General features: G+C 37.7%; 2 protein-coding genes and 1 long non-coding RNA gene across 4 annotated transcripts; all 3 read right to left on the reverse strand.

The window, feature by feature from the left end:
* Positions 1–470: 470 nt before the first annotated feature.
* On the reverse strand, positions 471–12,986 carry LOC105041156 (peptidyl-prolyl cis-trans isomerase FKBP42). Of its 2 annotated transcripts, XM_010918001.4 has the most exons (9): positions 12,289–12,985; positions 9,357–9,430; positions 8,209–8,397; positions 6,202–6,291; positions 3,321–3,505; positions 3,014–3,136; positions 2,764–2,916; positions 1,276–1,612; positions 471–763 (listed from the first exon to the last, which is right to left on the reverse strand). In XM_010918001.4, the coding sequence occupies exons 2-8, from the start codon at positions 9,391–9,393 to the stop codon at positions 1,286–1,288; spliced, it is 1,104 nt and encodes a 367-aa protein (XP_010916303.1). In that variant the 5' UTR covers positions 9,394–9,430; positions 12,289–12,985; the 3' UTR covers positions 471–763; positions 1,276–1,285. The 2 variants fall into 2 exon arrangements, with proteins under 2 accessions (XP_010916303.1, XP_010916306.1); XM_010918004.4 differs by lacking the exon at positions 9,357–9,430 and having other exon boundaries at positions 12,289–12,986.
* Positions 9,810–11,771, reverse strand: LOC140856307 (protein PIN-LIKES 2-like). Its single transcript, XM_073253417.1, has 3 exons — positions 11,579–11,771; positions 11,197–11,510; positions 9,810–9,893 (listed from the first exon to the last, which is right to left on the reverse strand). Exons 1-3 carry the CDS (start codon positions 11,769–11,771, stop codon positions 9,810–9,812), a joined length of 591 nt encoding a protein of 196 aa, XP_073109518.1.
* Positions 12,987–14,651: 1,665 nt separating the features above from the next.
* Positions 14,652–16,068, reverse strand: LOC140856568 (uncharacterized). The gene is made up of 2 exons (XR_012139916.1): positions 15,398–16,068; positions 14,652–15,105 (listed from the first exon to the last, which is right to left on the reverse strand). It is a non-coding gene; the product is annotated as an uncharacterized lncRNA (long non-coding RNA).
* Positions 16,069–22,113: the final 6,045 nt, after the last annotated feature.

A 22,113-nucleotide genomic window follows, 5' to 3' on the forward strand; every position in this document is an offset into this window, starting at 1 on the left:
AGAAGTTCAGCATAGATTGATTCTTCTTGGGATCCGTCATTCATAGCAATAGATAGGACATCACTCTTTAAAAACCTTGCATAAATATAACAGACTTGCTAAAGATGTGTTCCTTGAACATCATAGCCGGTAGATTTGAAGAAATTATATCCTATATAACATGCACCATCACAGTCCACTTCCATGGGATTGTACCCAGATGAACGCTTAAGGAATAAAACCGAGAGAAATGAATGGTTGCGATTGATGACATACATGACTATATGGTACATATAGGGTAAGTATAATTTCCAGACTTTTGCATGGATACTATTATGCTTAAAGCGCATTTTGACCATCCTGTTTCAGGAAACAGGATTTGCTATTCTGCCTTAAATAGAAATACTGTTGTCGAACGGATCCTTGAGTAAAAGATAGATTCATGCTGCAGTGATTTATAACACACAATCTTCCACAGATGCATGTAAAAGTTAATGAAAGGAATGCAAATACCGTTGCAGATTCTACACTGACTGACTGATGCAAATTGTTCGCATATGCGCAGACTTTGCAAAACAAAGAGCAGAGGCCCTGTTCTCGATAGAAATTCAACATCATAACAAACGCCTGTTTCCAGACTCTTTTCCATCTGTTCTACAAACGTTAACAAAGTCATTAATCTCTTCAGGATTTGAAGATAATTTACACCAGACATTCATGCCTCCCCCTGGTTGAGATTAACCGGAAGATGACACCACATTTGCCAGTTATAAAGAGCTGTCACCTGCCACTATCACATACTACTTTAGCATGTATCCCATGAAAATTTCATATAATGCGAATCAGACACGCAAAACTTTGCATTATGCAGGGTGCCTTTAAAACAAACATAGTTGCCTTACAGCTTGTTATTCTTGAAAAGCAGACAAAATGTGGGAACTTTAAGAAGCATGCGGTTCATGTAGGCACTAAATTTCTGTATTCGGATTGATTGCATCACACGCTAACTGTAGATGTGACTGGCATAGCATCGGAATTGTTTCTAGAAGATCATAGAGTGCCCACCACCATTAAAGCAATTTATTCAGCAGTAATTTGGGGGCGGCGGGTGGTTTGTGGTGGGGAGGTGGGGGGTTTGACACACACACACAGAGAGAGAGAGCTTTTTCTATTCAAAACAAAAGACAAGCATCAACGCTAACAAAATATAAAGGAACAAGCAACGCAGGCTCCTTCATGGGATTCAAAAGAAATTAAAATGCTTTTTAATGGTCTCATTTGGTGCTGAGTGCTTACCGCACAATGCTTAGTCAGCTTTAGGCCGCCGGCGCTTGAATAGGCTGCAAATCAAGGACACAAGCCATTGCCAGAAAACAACCACCCAACTCAACCTTTTGGGTTTGGGCTCCGGCCTGGGTCCAAAAATCCCCTTATAAATCTCTTTCTGCTTCTCAAAGACAGCTTTGTCGTGTTCAGCGAGCAGCCTCAGCTCTTTCACAATAGCCTTGTCTTCTGGGGCAAATTTTCTGGCCTTCTGAAAGTCCTCCCTGGCAGCATCCGTTTGACCAAGTTCTGCTCTAGCTTTTCCTCGTCTGAATAATGCTTTCACATTGTTTTCATCTTCTGATAATACCTGAAAAAAGCCCATTGCACCTGAAAACTTAGTCACATCAAAATTTTATCTCACCAAGGCACCCAGCTGACATGGATTTCTTGGTGCTAGAAGGCATCCAAACAAAAGAAGATACTCCAGACTACAATAGCAACAAAACTCTAATCAGTGCACACCATTTATAAATTTAACAGTTTCAAGATCAAGGCAGCATTTATGTAAACAAAAACTAAAATGGTATAACCCTTGGATGCCCTACTTCAAGAATAGAATGAAAATCATTCTTTTCATTCTTACAACACGGTAAATATAATATAGAACCAACCAGCACCAGCTGTCAAAAGTCAAAACAATAATGTAAAATAGGCACAAGGTGAAAAGAAAACATACAAAAATTAATGTTTCATTATAGAACTGCATATTACCTTTCCAATAGGTAAACAACAATAGAGAAAACCAAGTTCTAAATATAACAGTAGCTAGGCTTACTTCATAGACAAGACTTTTTTCCATTCTAATCTTGACAACAACTTCTACCCAACCCCGCAGAGACCTTCTCGCACAAGCTCAATTAGTTCCCCATCACTTCGAACACTTGGATTGTAACTTTTAAGCTTCCCCAACTTTGGTCATTTAATACTCAATCACCCAACTTTTGTCATGCATCCAATTCAATATTCTTAGCTTTGCAAAACCAAGTGCTTATGTCTGTACCCAACTTATAGCTAAATATTATGACCCCACAAAGCACTATTTAGTCCCATTTACATACGGTCAACCTATTAGTTCATGTTATACCCTTTTGAATGAGCACTATTTGCAACAAGTCCTCGGCATGATGTCGACACTCTACAACTGGTACAAAATGCTTGAAAACAAAATTACGTTATGCCACTTCTCCAAGGGAGTTGAAAAGAAATTTTTGTTTTAGAAAAGAAATAACAAGGTGGGTTTTAATAGAAAATCTTGAAAAGGAAAGATGAACCATACGATAGCATCTTTTAAACAAAAAACTCAAAACAATTTTTTGAAAAACAGTCTTCAAATATAACATGTGCATACAGGAATCATCTATTTACCAGGTCTCTGTCATTATCAAGCAATGATCAGTAAAAGAAAACAAGCACAAACTAATGCAAGAAATTAAAAACCAACTTAATCAATAAACTTACAACGCTACATTGTCCAACAGCTTCTTCATATCGCTTTAGCCTGAGTAAGCATGCAGCCATGTTAAGATGGCATGGGTTTTTGACAGCCAGAGCCATGTCTCTGTATTTTCCAAATAACTGGAACATGAAGTCATCACCCATATATGCTATTGCCTGACACAAAGGAAAAGTTCATCATGACTTCCTACAAAACTTGTAACTATAAAAAAGAACAAAAATGACGAAATCCAGGGGTCATAAAGTTGATAACCATTTCATACTGTTGCATGGCCTCCGGAAGCTTTTCTTCCTTAAAGTAAGAATTCCCTTCCATTTTCCTTCCATCAGCTGCTTGAATTCTTTCTTCTACTGTCATGTCACTTCGAGCTTTCCCCTGTTAATCAGATGTATGTCACAAACTCACGGTAGTATATCAAGCTTAAATTTTTAATCATCTAAACTTCAAGATTCGCCTATAATAAAATCTGCAGACATATTTGACAATATAAAACACACCAAGTACTGGAGGATTATTGATATAAGATGCCACAGTAGCAAAAAAACAAGAGACAACATACTTCTTTGGCTTCATCAAAACCAATAAGCTCAACTTCATACAGAAGGTCTGCCATAGGAGGGACATTTGGGAATGAAAAACTTCCTTCTTTTCCATAGCCTAGTTCCCAACCAACATGCAACAGCGCACGCTCCCCACTCTTCATGTTTGCCACACCGATGCCCAGCCCTGTCATTTCTGTTTTTTCTGTTGTGGCATAAATAGAGTCAGTAATATTTCTTTGCTACAAATTATTTCTCCCTAATCAATTCAAGAATGAATACAGAGTTCACACTAGACCGATCACTCATATAGGAAAGGAAATGATTCAGTTTATGACATGGCCCAGGTATATTGGCCAATTTCAGGTTCTTCCAGTATTAGTTTGGAACAGAACTAAAATTCCTGGTGTGACTTCTAGTTTTTTTCAATTCTCCAAAATCATATCAAAGTTTTCTCCATATTGATTTTAGCTTTCTAGGAATATTTAGTCAAGATTAAAAGTAATGAAAGAAAAATTATGTTTGGAATACAATCAGGAACATGTTGGCCCTAAATAGGAATTCTTGGTGAAAAAGGATCCACAAGGCTAACCAAACATAGTTGGGATAAAACCTGATAGTTGCATTAATAATTTCTAATTATTTAACTCTTGGACATTATATGGCCATAATTAACAATCCATCAAAAAATTCCATTTTGACAGTCATAAGCCATCAGCCAGTCATAAATTGAATTAGACCATATGAGTTTTCCCCTTCATCCATTTAGATTCTTGATGACAAGATTTTAAGTTCATGGATCAGATAGCCTTTGTGTATACCATTGCATACACTTTTGGGAAATGATTTTTCCTGGATGGATATAGATGACACTTATTGAACAAAGTTCCATATCCTCTTCAACAAACACCTTGGTGTCACTACATATTCTTATAATATTTGCATTAATAGAGGCCTTATCTTGCAGTTTGGCACTAAAATAGTTCTGGCGAGACGAGGGTTGGCCATGAAAAAACTTTATTTGTCCCCTCACTATAATATATTCTCTTAGTTTATTACTCAGAAAAGGATAAAGGCAAATGCATTTGAATGCTCAAATTACATGGTTTGAATGCTCAAAATTTCCTACATTAAACTCTCAGAATTCCTACTTTTTTACCTGATACCAATATTTCAAACTTGGAGCCACCGACCAGGGAAACAGGGCAAGGGGTAAGAATGATGAAAGAGGGAAGGGACGGAATGGAGGCATAGGTGGCTATTGAGGAAACAAGGAAGACGAATGTAGCCATAGTCTTTGCCAAGGGAGTAACACCAAAATGCACATACATGCACATACACATAAAATATAAATTTTCTTTTACTCTTAGTTGATCACTTCCAATATGTTTCTTTTTATAAAATATATGAAGAGAAAAGAAAGGCAAGATCTGAAATAAAACTACTATAATGTAATGGATTAAGCTCCCACCCTCATTAATATTTGATGTGGATATGAAACAAATTTCTAGGCTAAGCTCATGTCCCTGTTTCTGAAATGATAATAGACAAGTATGATATTTATAAGATTTGCACTGAAGTGATCTTTGTTTTTGAGTCAACCATTGAAACTTCTTGTCAGTTAAGGCCTTGTAAACCTTTAACGTAATTTATAATTTTCTATCTGCTACAACAATCTGATTTATTAAGGCCTTGCTTTTTGTTCTTATTCACAAAACATCTAATACGTCTCTAGATATCATCTGTCAACTTATCCTAATATCCCTCTTTACATTTTTGTTAAAATATACAGTTCAAGTTCTCTATCGTTCAATATGTGATCTGAAATTTTCTCTACACTTCCTATGCATGAGAAGTTTGTGAAATTTCTTTCACTTAATTCCCTACATCATCTTCATATATGCAATAGTAATTTAAAGCACGCTAAAGAAATTAAATGTGAATATAGGATATTAAAGATGCTATGATATGTCATAATTTATAAGACATTTGTTACTCTTAGATGGCATGAATGGGGACCAGAGTACTCATGAACTCTTAAAAGAACATATACTCAATTTCTATGTAGTAGTTAGTTTCAGGATAACTTACTAACAACCGTGGTTGGCAGTATTGTTGCATTAGTATCATAAAATGCATAGTACAGCTAGGCATCACAAGCAAAGTTATGTATTTTGGGGACCAAGAATTGGTGAGCATTGCTTACTATCATGGTGTATTCACCAAAATGCAGAACAACACATACCAATTAAGTACATACTCAAAATTTTTAATATAACAAAAAGTGTTCAAGAGAATAAGTCACACCTTTCAAAGGTAGAAAGCAAGTTTATTCATCATTTTGAAACTCAACATAATTGGTCTCTATAAGAGAATAGATTTTTCTAGCTTGCATGTTTTCAAAGTAGCTACTCATTAAGCATTGTATGTTCTGTTGAGTTTTTTCAATGTATTGGCACTGTATGACTGTGTGTCATTGAGGGCTCAATGATGCTGGGCTGGTGCAGCAGGCAAGTCTGATACAATTTACAGCAGATATGAAGGATACCAACCCATTCCAAACTAACAGGTAAACACGGCTTGACACCACTTGAAATTGAGCCAGAAGAATCCCTTTTTTATTGTTTCGGAACAGTTCTAGAATCTTTGTAATATTGATAAAATATCCATGTGTGACAGGATTACCAGGGAGAAATGATCTATAAATGTTGTCAAGCAACACGGGAAGCCAACAACCAACTATACAAGTTTCATTCCACTTGTGATGGTAAGAGAAGAATGAGAACAGAGAAACAGTAATGTTGAAAATCCAAAAGCATGCAGAATAAAATCATCCTACAGCTAGATAGGAGTTAATATAAAAACAAAAAATATACTGAAAAATACAATGAAATGAAATACCTTTTCCCAGGATAAGTTCAACCGGTCGCTGTTCTTGCCAGGTATCTTCAAACTTGTGCGAAGAGTTCTCAACCCATGCCCTATAGTGCACTGCCACAACAAAGAGAGACTTAAAAAACTTGCACAATAAATGTGAATCATCACTAATTTTTTAACAATCTTCCACAAGATGAAGAACTTTTAGTAATGCAAGTTGTGCCAATCATAGATAGCCATATACACAAACCAAGGACAAGGTTTGCTACATGCAGCAATACAATGAACACATATTAACCACAACTAGATGCAGTTGATGAAAGGTAATACACATAACTCTGGACAATGATAACAAAGATAAATTGCCGCTGAATAAGAATAAGCTCTTCACAGTAGTTGGATTCAAAAGTTACAACATGTTTGAAATATCACAAAATTGGTGTTCATCAGCAACAATGTCCCTATCTAGGGGCTCCATCATGGGCCACATAGGAGAACAATGTTCTTCCAGTAAAATTCCACCATCTCCTTGGTCATTCGTATTCTTACTTCTAATGACCCTACTGAGTGACTCTTCCTCCACCCTATTGTTGCCAGTCCTCTTACCCCTATGTTCCAACTGTACTGGATCTCTTTTCTTTTCTTATTGTCTGAATTGTCCTTTTACCCTTCACACCTTTTGGCTGCTGCTGCTTACTTCCTCCCCTCTTCTTCCTCTTGCACCTAAACTTGTTTCTATATTTCCTCTTCTGCCACATGAAGATGCTTATTTTCTTATATTAATTATTGTTGTTTGCTGCTTAAGTTGCTTTACAATCCTTTTTATAATTTTACTATTTTTATAAACTGTTGTCATGGTTTGGTTTTCTCCTTTCTTATCTATTTTAAGTTTGTAATTATTTTTATAAATTGTTGTCATGTTTTGGTTTTCTCTTTTCTTATCTATTTTAAGTTTGTAATTATCCTAATTGCCAGCTCGCTGGCTACTTTGAAGACAAAACTGGAGAAGAACAATATGGTTGAAAGAAACATTACTGGGCCAGAAGTAACCAATAAAGGGTTTTACTTTTCAAAACCTTATGTGTGAATGCCAAAACACATTTGAGGTTTCCTCTTGACTCGATGATGAACAATTGCCTGAGACATTAAGTCTCACCACACTTAGGTGCAAAAAGCTCCTCCCAACCAATAGAGTGTGAAGACTCCAACTTAGAGTTGGTTTTAGACTTGGTTTTAAAGTTGGTATTTGGACAAACAGACAAAACCAATATATATGTGTGTGTGTGTGTATATTTTTAACGGCACCAAATGCCTGAATTATAGAGCTTGTTTTCCAGACAAGAGGCTATTGTCTAATAGCAGATTTCTTAGGATCGGATAAGGTTGGTCAAACAGATTGGAACTGCATGATCAGAAGATTCAATCGCCTGTTTGATCTGGAGCTTGCCCATATTGGGATACAGCTCGTGTTTACAACTGATTTTAATGGAAGAGGTGACTATTCTGAATAATTTTTTCCCAACTTGGACAACATTGTTGCAATGGATCAGAAGAATTTGCTTCAGCTATTAACCAACTGAAGAGCATGTGAAGATATGAACATCTTTAGTAAATATGCTTCTAACTCACAAATACTCTCTTACATGTTTCTCGAAAAGTATGACTACGACTGAAAAACATGCATGTTGGTCATCAGGAAAGTAGATTTATAAATTGAAAACTAACATTTAATTTGTGCATTACAACCCTTCCATGCATCACATACGCTCAATATTAGCATAAATAGCCAAACCCCCATAGATCAAATAAAACTTGAAGATTAAGGTATTGGTTATTGCCTCTTCATCACATGAAAATCTGAAAATTGATGCATCAGTAGACTAGAAGGAAGCAGCCATCTAAATACTATGTACATAAACCTTTCGCAACAAAATTATAGCATGACTTCAAACAAAAGAAACTGCACTGCCACCAAATAGCTTGTGAACTTCATTCAATGGCCTAGACATAACAGAATCATACAACACTTACAAAAGCATGTCGCAAACTTTGCTGGCTGTTGACCATGTCCCTCCTTAATTACTTGCTTCTTGACTTTCTCGTGAAGGACCTCCATCTCACAGTCAATCTTCGGGGGACCTTTGTCATCTTGGGGAGGTTCATCGCGCACAACTGCAGCACTCTCAGTGATGACATCATCATCATCATCATCATTCAGACCTACACAATGCATAAAGAATGAAAATCTAGGCATCCAGAGTGACTAATAAATTTGAAAAGGTCCAAAAGAAACCATATGATTACCTACCAATCAAAAATGTCACCAAATAACAGAACAGAAAATATTCAGCAATTCAAAGACATAAGGGTAGATTAACACCTAAAGTAAAACTTATGAAGAGAATCTGGAACAAAATAAAAGCATGTAATAAGTACCATAGATGTCTAGACAGAGAGATCTTGAATGTGTATTATATTAGAAGATAAAAAAAAAGAATAAGTTTAAACTAAACAGAAGCTTGAATAGGAATTAAATGAGGGCCCAAAAATCAACCCTTTGCATTGTTTAAATGAGGGTCCAAAAAGTTGAGGATCTTCAACCTCTCATTTTATTCCGTAGAAACGCATAACAAAACAAAGCAAAAATCAATGCTTTTTTCTGGACTTCAAGAACACTGACAAAATTACTAATTGATCATCATACGGAAAAGATAAAGTTAGCACAACTTTGCTAGTCTACTGGTTATGATGTTAAACTATTTTGAGAAATGATACAATGAAATGAATGAAAATGAATCGAGAAGAAACGAGAAAAGAAGAAAATGAAAGGAGATGGGACTAGAATGAGAAGAAAAATGAATATATTCAAACCAAAAAATGTACACTATAAAATTATTTGATATTAACCTCCTCATCATGTGAGATAAAAATTGAAACTAATATTTTTGAATTGAGCAAAGGGGTATGACCTCGGACTGTTGAATTGAATTACCATATCTAGCAGACATTCCATAAACAGAATGAGTAAATATGATGAGCAAGACCAAACTCCCCCCCCCCAAAAAACAAAAACCCTCGCAAGCAAATAATAATAATAAAAATAATAGTAAAAATAATAATAAATGCTAGAGGATTCATGAAATTTGATAGCCGACAATAACTAGAGTAAAAAGGGTCACCACTGGATTGATTAAGCTGAACCCGAGCATCCTCCATTGCTGAGTAAGGCCCTCTCGAATTGGATCATAGGAGTCTGCAAAATTTCAACAATTTTTGTCCTTAGATTTTTATCAATGATGGAATGAAAGAAAAAAATGAATAGGATGAAGTAGGAGAAAACATCATATTTGGGGCGAGAGATCGAGAGAACCGGATGATTCAATCTTTAGACAAAAGCAACACGAGAAGACCGAGACCAAGCTGAGTTGGGGGAACGAAAGGGAGAAGAAAAACAAAAGTATTTAAGATACTTCCTTTTTATTGATCTGCCATTCCAGAAGGTTCCTACCATTCGTCCCATCTCTCCTATGATTCTGATACTCGACTTCCGCTCCCAAACATATCTACCAAAGTAGCATCTCCGAATTAGGACTTCAGTCTCATCCTTCAATCAAATGACATGAACCTACTGCCTAGCATCTAACACAGTAAGGAACTGGACCAGCTGTTTTAGCCCTTCCCACACGTGTGACCATGTGAATGTTTGTCCCCAACTCCTAAAAAACAAAAATTTATGTTGACATTCACAAAATTAGGTGAAAAGTCATCACCACAACTCGTTTTTCTTTAGAAAGATAGCTTCCAATCCTCCTGGCGTTCCAGACTTAAAATCTTTTTGGTTATATGATCTAGTGGGCATTACATTATACTTGGTGGAAAATGCTATGAGTCTTGAGCGATTGAGTCTTGCTTCATCTTACCCCTCCCACCTAACTCCTTTCCTAACTCATTTTCCACCATAGATTTGGATGGCAGAAATCCAACCGTGGATATGTACAGACTAACACCGTATATACGCATCACCCTATAAATATGGGCTCGCCCTGGTTGCGGTCCCTCTCGCACGCCATCGAAGGGGGAGCTGGGGCAAGGAATCTTCTTTTCTGCAAACGCGTTCTCGCTGCCTCCGCCCCTCCTGTCTTCCGCTGCTTTTTTCGTCCGTCTGGTAAGATCTTGGGGCTTTTATTGCTTTTCCCCGTAATATTCTCTTTCTTTTGATCGAGGGCCATGTAGATCTCAAATCCCTCTTTCTTTTTCCATTCTTTTTCCATTTTTTAGGGTTTTTTTTGCTTGGGATGTCATTGATTTTTGATTTCGTTTGTTTTCTTGCGGTGAAGTCTAGATCCTGGAATTTAGGGCATTTTGCGCTGGATTTTGCCCTTGTTTAGGGTTTTGTTGGCGGAATTTAGGGTTTTCAGAAAACAGAGGCAGTTACGGACCGATAACAGATTTTTTTTTTTTAATAAGAAGGAATGCACTCCCAAATTCTGGTTGAGGGTAAATGACTCAATGGACTACAAGAAGAGGCAATGGGGAGAGAATCAGGGGTCTGAGTGTAGTAGGAACAGCTTTAACCTTGTGCCAAATTTTTCCATGTTCCATCAGTGAGCTTCCGTTGCATAACATGGACCAAAGGTTGAAGAGATGCAGCTCTTCAAATGCCACGGAGGCCATGGGTGCATGCTTGTTGAGGAAAATTCTACCATTCCTGTCTTTCCAATAGCTCCATGTAACAGCTCCAATGAGCATTAACACCACCAACCTATCTGGGAAGTTGTGTCTTATCCAATTCAAGGAAAGCCTTGTATAGGATCCATGAGATTGAAGCACCCCAAGCTTGATGGCATATGGGGGTCCTAATCAGTCCTAACACGCCATTTCACCTTGCATTGTTGATATGAGTGTCCAAAAAATTGAGGATCTTCAACCTCTTATTTTATTCTAGACTAACGCATAACAAAACAAAGCAAGAATTAATGCTTTTTCTATACTTCAAGAATATTGGCAAAAAATATGTACCTTACTTTTGATTTTCATTCTTTCGTTCTCTGCTGAGACTATCTCATAATGTCGCATAGGTGGCTCTATCATGTGATAGACGAAGGTGTAAACAAGAATCACTGCAACCCATTGGGCAAAAGAGACATAGGCGATGCCCGTCCTATGGCAGTCTGGTCCAAACGGGTGGTCTGAGCTATGGCAAACCGATCCAACAATGGCAATTGGAAGATTCCCAGTGTTGCCGAATCCAGTCATGATCACAGTAAACCGGAAGAATTGGGGCGGCGGCCGGCATATGATTGCAACAATATAACCAAGAGCGCAGCCTATGGCTGTGCTGATAAGCACGTTGACAGCACAAACCACCAGCGCAGTACATCATTAAGAGTGACCGACTCACCGAGGTGGACGAAGATGAGGCAGGGAAGGAAGAGAGCAAAGACAAGCTTGCTGAGGAGCTTGAAGGTGGCTCTTGGCACAATTTGGGTTTTTGGGTGGGCAAGTATGAGGCCAATGACCGTGAGGCACAAAAGCTTCATCAGGGGCACCACGGCCGACAATAAGTTCTCGTGTCGGTTTTTCATTTGATCCATGGCAGCGAAAATCATTCTCCCTTTCTCGGATTTTAGGTGATATTGGAGATGGGTTTAAAACTTGTTGTAAAGATTTGAAGCTAAATCAAAAAAAAAAAAAAAAATCTCAGCTTTTCACTTGAGCATCAAAAGCTGGGGTTTTTCCTCGGATTCACAAAAGGTTCTAATTGCAAACGAAGAACTTTTGATCCCAACCACAATAAAACTTCCAAAAAACACGACCCCGAAGGTGATGACAAGATCTATGCAACAGGTTCTGGAGATTTCACTGAAGATATTAAAATAAAGATGAGAGAAACCGGGAAAAAAATAGATCTTTCGTGTAGTAACAGCTGATTTAGATAAACGAGCAACGAAAATTTAGCAGCAAAATCACAAAATACTAAGAACTGAGGCAGGGATTTCGTATCGGAATCCTGTTCAGAGATATACATATACACCAAAGAAAGCAAGAAATTTCGAAGAAAAAACACACAAACAGCACATCAATTGGATCAAGTAGCTTGTGGAAGCTTACCCCACCATCAACAAGAGGACGATTCAAACTTTTTTTTGAGGATGGAAGATTCAAACTTTTCTTCTTGGCAAACTGGTTAGTTTCGAGGCAGTCGCCAATAAAGACCTTTGCAAAGACCTTTGCGACGCCTATAAATGGTGATCCAAATCTCCCCAATAGAAACCCACGAGGTCGGAGCCTCCTTTCCACGTTTCACCCGCTCTACTTCCCATTTTTAGCCGCAAATCGGGATTCGATCGCAGAACGTATCGCTAAGTGGCGGTGACGATACCCGAACTCGGACGGAATTCTCGTATAATACGGGCACCGAATAAAATCGTCACGGCCGTCCGTACGGAATCGGATGGTCAAGTTTCGGATTCAGGGAAGGCATCACCGGAAATGCCGAGCCGCTTCATGAATGAGCTCCAAGAGCTACTACCGCTCCATCGCCTATTGAAGTTGTTAAACGACATAGGTTAATCCCAGGATCTATTGGACCAGGATGCCAAATTTTTGTGGGTCCACCGTTACCAGAGGTTGTGGATCCTACTACAAGGGACGATCGAGCAATGCCTCCTTGGCTTCACCAAGATGTTTAGCGATGTGAGGTGGCGGAGTTTTTGTGCGCACATTCTTACTTTCTCCTTCATCTTCAAATTGGACAAGGCCCTTCCTCTAATGCTAATATGTTGCTGCAAGTCTCTGGGTCAAGATGGACAGATAGAGTCAGTCTCCTATCGACCTGGAGTTCAGTATTTGTCCAAGGATAGGATCTCTTCCAATGCTTAAGTCAGCAGCAGCTTAAAAACAGTGAAAAAAAAGAAAAATGAGAGAGAGAGCCTATTCTCTTGAAGAAAAACTTACATGAGAGTCTTCTGTATCCCCCTTTGTATAGAGAGTAGTCATATATTACCTCCAAATTCGATAACAGAAGTGGAGAATCAATGCCCACGATCGTGAGGATCGGAGGTAGTGGATTACGAGCATTAATTATGTGATATTAGCTCACGTGCCTATAATTAAAAAAAATCATCTAAAATTTTGAAAGACTTTTTAGGAATGACCCTTATTTCTATAACGACCTAATGGTCTAGACTTTGTCTCTTGTCATCGGTATGGTCCCGACAACCTCAAGGTCGGCATGCATGTGAGCTCGAGTTATAGCCAACATCAAAGAATCATTTTGTCCGGATAGTCCAATTGTCCAATCTTCTATTCTCATTGTCCGAGGATATCTTTTGGCTTTCTTTCAAGTTGCCGATATCGGATCCGACGTAGGCATTTAGTAATGTACCAAAGAAGGGTAGGTCAAGGTCAGATGATAATTCAACCATAAATATTTTCTACTAATAATGTAAATTGGCAATCTCATCAATATCATTTTCTCTCTTCTCGATCATAATTTAATTATTTAAACCTTGTTTTTGAAAACCAAGACGAAGGAATCCGTAACGTTGACCAAGGGAGTCAAGTATTAGAATCAAGAAAAAGATGGGATAAATCGTAGGAACCTTCTGGAATGACGGACCAATAAAAAGTATCTTAAATAGTCTCATCTTTCTCCTCCCTTTCATTCTCCCAACTCGGCTCGGTCTCGATCTCCTCCTATTGCTCTCCTCTAAAGATTGAATCATCCAATTCTCCCGATCTCTCATCCCGAGTACAATCCCTTCTCTTACTTCATCCCATCCATTTTTTTATTTCCTTCCATCACTGATAAAAATCTTTAAAAAAATTGCTGAAGTTTTACAGACTCCTGTGATCCAATTCAAGAGGGCCTTAATAAAAAATAGAGGATGCTCAAGTTGAGCCTAATCAATCCAATGGTGACCCCTCTTACTCTAGTTATTGTCAGTTATCAGATTCCACTTACCTTTCTCATTTATTTTATTATTATTTGTTTGCAAGGGTTTTTGTGAGGGAAGGGATTTAGTCACGCTCATTATAGTTACTCATTCTGTTTCTAGAATATCTACTAGATAGGATAATTCAATTCAATAGTTTGAGGTAATACCCCTTTGCTCAATTCAAAAATATCAATTACAGTTTTTATCTCACCTAACAAGGAGGTTACCAAACAATTTTATAGTGCATATTCTTAAGTTTGAATATATTCGCTTTTCTTCTCATCCTAGTCCCATCTCCTTTCATTTTCTCCATCTCTCGTTTCCTCTCGATATCTTTTTCATTCTTTTTCATTGTATTATCTCTCAAAATAGTTTAACATTATAACCAGCAGACTAGCAAAATTGTGCTAGCCTTATCTTTTTCCTATGATGATCAATAAGCAATTTTGCCGATATTCTTGAAGTATAGAAAAAGCATTAATTCTTGCTTTGTTTTGTCATGCGTTAGTCTAGAATAAAATAAGAGGTTGAAGATCCTCAATTTTTTGGACACTCATATCAACAATGCAAGGTGAAATGGCGTGTTAGGACTGATTAGGACCCCCATATGCCATCAAGCTTGGGGTGCTTCAATGTCATGGATCCTATACAAGGCTTTCCTTGAATTGGATAAGACGCAACTTCCCAGATAGGTTGGTGGTGTTAATGCTCATTGGAGCTGTTACATGGAGCTATTGGAAAGACAGGAATGGTAGAATTTTCCTCAACAAGCATGCACCCATGGCCTCCGTGGCATTTGAAGAGCTGCATCTCTTCAACCTTTGGTCCATGTTATGCAACGGAAGCTCACTGATGGAACATGGAAAAATTTGGCACAAGGTTAAAGCTGTTCCTACTACACTCAGACCCCTGATTCTCTCCCCATTGCCTCTTCTTGTAGTCCATTGAGTCATTTACCTTCAACCAGAATTTGGGAGTGCATTCCTTCCTATTAAAAAAAAAAAATCTGTTATTGGTCCTCTGTTTTCTGAAAACCCTAAATTCCGCCAACAAAACCCTAAACAAGGGCAAAATCCAGCACAAAATGCCCTAAATTCCAGGATCCAGACTTCACCGCAAGAAAACAAACGAAATCAAAAATCAATGACATCCCAAGTGAAAAAAACCCTAAAAAATGGAAAAAGAATGGAAAGAGAAAGAGGGATTTGAGATCTACATGGCCCTCGATCAAAAGAAAGAGAATATTATGGGGAAAAGCAATAAAAGTCCTAAGATCTTACCAGACGGACGAAAAAAGCAGCGGAAGACAGGAGGGGCGGAGGCAGCGAGAACGTGTCTGCATAAAAGAAGATTCCTTGCCTCAGCTCCCCCTTCGATGGCATGCGAGAGGGATCCGCAACCAGGGCGAGCCCATATTTATAGGATGACGCGTATATACGGTGTTAGTCTGTACATATCCACGGTTGGATTTCTGCCGTCCAGATCGATAGTGGAAAATGAGTGTAGGAAAAGAGTTAGGGGTAAGATGAAGCAAGACTCAATCGCTCAAAACTCATAGCATTTTCCACCGAGTATAATGTAATGCCCACTAGATCATAAAACCAAAAAGATTTTAAGTCTGGAACGCCAGGAGGATTGGAAGTAGATTTACCACCAAAATGTGGTGATGCCTACAATTCTAAGGGTCGGACAATCAAATGACGTGAACCTACTGTCTAGCATCTAACTCAGTAAGGAACTGGACCAGCTGTTTTAGCCCTTCCCACACGTGTGACCATGTGAATGTTTGTCCCCAACTCCTAAAAAACAAAAATTTATGTTGACATTCACAAAATTAGGTGAAAAGTTCTATGTTTAATCCAGGAGATGAGAGCCCTTCCTCTTCAATTAAAAAAAATATGGCAGCGCTGGTTCTTCTGCTTCTAGTTCTCATATGCTGCTACTCTAGAGCATATTCATGGTTCTAAAATGCAGTGCATATGGCCACATATGTGGCCGCATATGCTGATATCATCCCTTGACCAAACGAAATTACCTATACACAGTCATCATTTCCAGCCATAGCCATGAAGGCCAAAAAGGCAGTCCACTTAACATTGTGCTACTAAATTTGAGTTGGACAGGATGTTGATATTGATAATGTTTATTACTTGCGCTATCATGACAAACTACTACGTGCAAAGTTGTAAACACCAATTGTTAGCTGTTATTGTCATTAAACGTTGACATTATTTATCAATATTAATAAAGTTAACATTAATATTTATAAAGTTAACATTAATATTTATCAATTGTTAACTATTATTGTCATTAAACATTGCTATTATTTAGCTATAAAGTAGTGAGTCAGCAGTCATTTTGTTGTATCCAATATTAATTTATATTAAAAAGTAAAAAAAAAAAAAATACTAATCATATATCAACCTGCTTATGTGCTGCTACCTTGGCCGCCCACAAACTGTGTCCGTCTATTAAAGCACTTGGAATGTTTTCTAAAGAAATTTTCCTTAAGATTAATGCACAGGTGAGCTTTTTGAAACATTTCAATTGTATAGACAAGAAGAATGGAGAAATTAAAATAAAGTGGTTCGGAAATAATCCTACATATTAATCTCAGCTTTCTTTTAAGTGGCAGATTTGTTGATTTCCTTGGTCCCTGTACATGTCACTTACCAATGTTCAGGCTCAGTTCTTGTAGTCAAGGTTGATTTTTATGTAATAAGATAATTCTGCATATCCTATAGAATAAACATGTTGTAGGATGCTTCTGTAAAGGTTGGTACTCTCCTATGAAAACTCTTGATCACTAAGAATTAATGTGGTTGGAGTCCATTGTGTTCAACTTTTCAATAATAATGATGGGTTTGTTTGGATCATTATAACATAAAAAAGAAAATACAACCAAAAGAGTGTGATGTTAAGAATGAAAAACAAGAGGAAGAACCACGCGATCAACATTCTTACCTTATGCAAAGGCTTCTGGAGAACAGGCTCAAACACCTTAAATCAACGAGACGGAATCTTATCTCCTTTCCAATTGGAAGCTGAGAAAGGAAAAGCAAATTTGAAGTCAATAATCACCATGATTAAATCTAAAAAGATATTTTTAAAAATATGAATGGGAGAAAACTGATGCAAAAAGAAAGGACAACCAAACTTCCACCACAATAGAAACTGAAAAAGAGGGGGTAGTTCTTGGCAGTATAAAGTCATAATAAGGTCCAAGAAATAAGGAACTACTTAATTACATCTCATCTATATATAAGTCAGACACCACAATCACAAAATATATGTTATGCAGAAGCTGAATCACCGTGCCTTTAACTCAAAAGGCTCAAATCATTACATAAATGCCATTGACAATCCAATATGCAAAGAATGACTAGGCCAGTGGTACGTGCTCCGCTATCCGTGCGACTGCAAACTACACAAGACCTGTTCCCAAAAAAAGAAAAAACAATTGCAGATGTTTGAGTTTAAGTTAAGGTTCACAACTTATCATTTCATTGCCACTTTCCTTGTAAAGCAAGACTTCTATATTGAACCTCCTCAGCCTACAATCTTTAAAGAGAAGGACATCGCACCTTTCAAGGACATCAAAAATTCAACCGAATCATACCTTCATAAGGCTTGAGTTCATATTAGACAGAGATAAAAGCCTTCTTATTGCGGTTTATGACTAAATTTAAGTTAGAATGAATTTTGACGCAAGTGTGAAGGTAAAGTCGTACCTATCATTCAATACAATGCTGCCTGCATTCTTGTTATCAAATTCTAGTCACGTCTTGGGACCCACAAGCTTCAACCAAGGGTGCATTGGCTGTTATGCATGATCATACATAACAACTTAAGGAGCATCATCAAAAAGAGAGCAAGAAATAAAAATCAGCATATCTAAATATTAGGTGATTCCATCTCTACAGAATTGACCAGAAACTAAACCCTAAACCTTAAAAACCCTAAACCGAATAGATTAATCTCGGGGAATTGATATAATAGTACCCTAGTCTGAGATCCTCGCTCTCTTCATTTGAAAGTATGTTTAAAAGCTAGAGTGGTTCTTTAAGTTATTTCTGCTGGTTGCCTTTCTTGTTTATACCCTTTCTCTGGGAGAAAATTTGGAGAGTGAGTGTGGTTGCTATCACTGAAGCTTGGTGAGGCTGCTTCTGAGCTGGCAATTCCAAGGAAGCATCAGAAAAGAAATCCTCCCATAAACATCTCGTTATTGATGTTGTTGAAGGTTAAGCTAGACTAAGTTGTTAATCCAAATTGCAAGCTTAATAAATGACCAACAAATACTTTTCACATTCATGATTATATATCCATCTACATCTGATAAAAAAGGGTAGACTATTGCACGACGCTCCCGTCAATGCAGGACTGGTAGAGAGTTAGATTTATTAAGCCTTATCCCTACATGTGGGTTTCTATATATTGTAATTGTGACACTAAGGTTTTAATGAAGCAATCTTACTGTTGTGCTGAGGCTTTCCCTCGTGTGCACACGTGCGCATGTAATATGTATATATATATATGTATGTGTGTGTGTATGTGTGTGTCTATATGTTGGTGTGTCTTCGTCTATCATATGGGCATGCCTCTATCCGCCATGTGTGTATAAAAAAAATAATAATAATATGATGGAAGTCAACGTGAGGAGGGGTTAAGGGCAGGGCTGATGGCAAAGGAGCGGGGGAAGATTTTGCTATTGAAGAAGTTCAGCGCCTAAGTTTTCCTATTTGGCCGCTTGGTTCGAGGCCCGCTCAGCCGCCAAAGGAGATGGAGATTGAGGAAGATGGCGGAGGCCTGCCTTCGTGGGCCAGCGAAGGCAGGGGAGGCATGGGGGGAAACCACAAAGAAGGTTCAAAACTAAAAAAAAAAAACAACATGGTGGAAGTCGACGTGAGGAGGAGCTGGGGGTAGGGCCAGTGGCAAAGGAGCGGAGGAGGGTTTTGTTGTTGGAGAAGTCCAGCGCCTAAGCTTCCCTATTTGGCCACTTAATTCGAGGCCCGCTCAGCCGCCAAAGGAGACAGAGATGGAGGAGGATGGAGAAAGCCCGCCTCCGTAGGCCAACAAAGATGGAGGAGGCGTAAGGAGAAACCATGGAGAAGCCATGGGCTGCCGATGAGAGGGGCAGGGAGGAGGACCACATAGAGGAGAAGCCACGGGCCGTACCCATGGGGGTGATGGTGGGGTACCACAGAGAAGGCGCGGTCTCCCGAGTAGGATCTGGGATGCATAGAGGAGAAGTCGCGGGCCACATGGTCGCAGGGGTGGGGAGGTGGGGAACCGCGGAGGGGGTCAGGGTCGCATAAAGGAGCCACGGCGCTAGGTGGGTGGGGGGGGGGTTGGTGGGGGGGCGAAGAAGCCTCAAGCTGCAGGGGAGGAGGAGGAAGATGGAGGAGGCCTGTGCATCGCACATGTTAATATGCTCGTAAAAATTTTAAAAACAAAAGCATACAAAAATAGGATTAAACCAGAACGAATATGGATTAAATTTTAGCATATTTATATCCATATTTATTTTATCTGATGAATACAAATATGGATATGATGATTATTTAGATATAAAAATTCATATCCATATGTATTTTAAATAGATATTGACACAATGTGGATACTGAAACTATGGATATAATTATGAATACAAGTTGGATAATTAAATTTTATAATTATGGAATCCAAGATATTACTAAATAGATGGCAAATCAAGTTAATAAAATATTTATATGGTTTTATACTTTTCTTAAAAATTAATAAGTGTTATATAAAATTGTATAAGATTATAGGTAGATTCGAATATTCGAATATGGATCAGATAGTTGTTTATCTATATCTATTTTTCTTTGATGGATATGGATATGAATATTAGTCACATTTTTAAATTTTTGTCCATATCCAAATTGTTGCAGATACGAAAATGAATCCAGATAAATATTATCCATATCACTTTCACCTCTATATAAATGCTTTTTGAATAGAATACTACAATCGGCTTATCAAGTTGTTAAGAAAACTCCTTGTAATTGGACTAAGTGATTTGACTTCTTCATCATATAAGTTCTATTGCCCCTTAAAATTCCAATAGAGCATTCATCATTCCTCTGCCTCCATTCCTGCAACTACTTGCATTGCCAAAGTTGCCAAGTAACCACCTCCACCACTTCCTTTGCTGGAGTTGTCTCTATCTTTATTATCTTTCCTACCACCACTGCTGCTACCATCTTTATTGTTGCCTTCACCACCACCACCATCTTTGCCTCTCATCTTTTGAATTGATAGCACGCTTAGATTAACTCCTTGATAAAGAGATGCTTGATACATGGAAGACTTGGTTTCGAGCTATATATTGGGAGAGAACAAGAACATTGTAACCAGCCTCTGTAATGAGCAATCGTGTTTTCCAATGAAAATGGTGGTACATAGAAATTGAAATCGCTGATCAAAAGGTTTTGTTCTTTTGTGGATAAAAAATTTACTTTGAAATCTATATTTTTCTAAGTAAATATTTTTTAAAAAATAATTAGATATAAACATAATTTACTCATGTTATTTTATACATAGGAAAGTGACTTCAAAATCTATTATCCACGTTCTTTTGGATTACTACTTTTCTGGATAAATTGCTAAAATTTATCCATATTTTTTATAACACCCTTCATGCTTTTTAGGTTTGGAGAAAGTGGATAATTGAGTTATTGGATATTAAATGATGAAGGCATTGAAAATGAGGATCGGATATTTTAGAAATAAAATTAAATACCTACTTTACTGGTTGATTAGAAAATGATGTAGTCATCATCTAAGTGGATAAAATTTTTTCTCCATTTCATAAGTACATACTATTCATGAAAAATAACTTATCAATCTTGAAAAACGTAAAAATATGGATAAGCTGATCAATGAGAAAATTAGCTAAATTTTTTATAATATTTAGCCATAAAAGAACAGGCCCAGCGGAATGGTTGGAGGATTGTAGTCTTTTAGGAGTTGGAAGTTGTGAGGGAAAATCGATCAAGACGTTCGCATATATTGGCCTAAGGAATATCAAGCAAGCCTCTGTATTCAAAGCCAGCAAGTTAATGAACTTATTGCCTCCAAAAAGTGCATTTATTACATTTTTTCAATGCTGAATGTGACTTAAATTAGAACTAAAAGAACTGTATTCTTTTTCATGTGGCTGACGTCGTCTCCATTTTAAACATCTCTACAACTAGTTCTGCTTTCAATGAAAAATACACGGTTAAATTTTGTTCTTCTTCAAATGAGAAAAAAAAAAAAAAAAAAAAAGTACATATCAAGCTACCAAAACATAAAATGGTTTAGAGGTGTTTGATTAGGAGAAGTTGGGGCCTAGAATGGAAATCCATTCCATTTTAACTATTTAGTTGGAGAGCGGAATGGAAATAACCATTTCAGTCATTTGATTGGAGAAAGCCTTATTTTGATTTTAAGATGGAATGAGAATGATCTAACCCCTACTCTTTCCTAAAGATTCAAAACTCGATTCTGATTTCAATCACAAACCAAATACTTTGAAGGATATGGCCGTCTGATTTGGATTCCAATCCACTTCGATTCCGATTCTAATCCTAGTCACAAACCAAACATCCCCTAAAATTACATATATCAAGCTACCAAGATGCTAGAACAAACTTCTGATCAGATTATCACAAACTGACACGCTTCCATTCATGTAGATAAAGCATGCGTTGGATGGGATATTTATCCTTGAGCTCACGTGAGCATGGCGAGTACCAAGCCTGGATTCTCTCTCAGCTATGAGACGCCTGCTGAAATCACCTGCCATCCATAGTAATTCTAATTTCTCCAGTTTATAAACATGAACGAGAGAAGATCTAAACCCTTTTAATGTTATGTTAGGAGTCAGGTAAATCCTTGTTTGTTAGTGGGATTCGTGGCTATCTGATGACACTCTATCACCACAGTAAAGTTTATTGGCAGGTGATTTGGTCATACAACCTCAACACGTTTG

Source organism: Elaeis guineensis, chromosome 3 (assembly GCF_000442705.2).
Source record: "Elaeis guineensis isolate ETL-2024a chromosome 3, EG11, whole genome shotgun sequence".
Classification (NCBI taxonomy): domain Eukaryota; kingdom Viridiplantae; phylum Streptophyta; class Magnoliopsida; order Arecales; family Arecaceae; genus Elaeis; species Elaeis guineensis.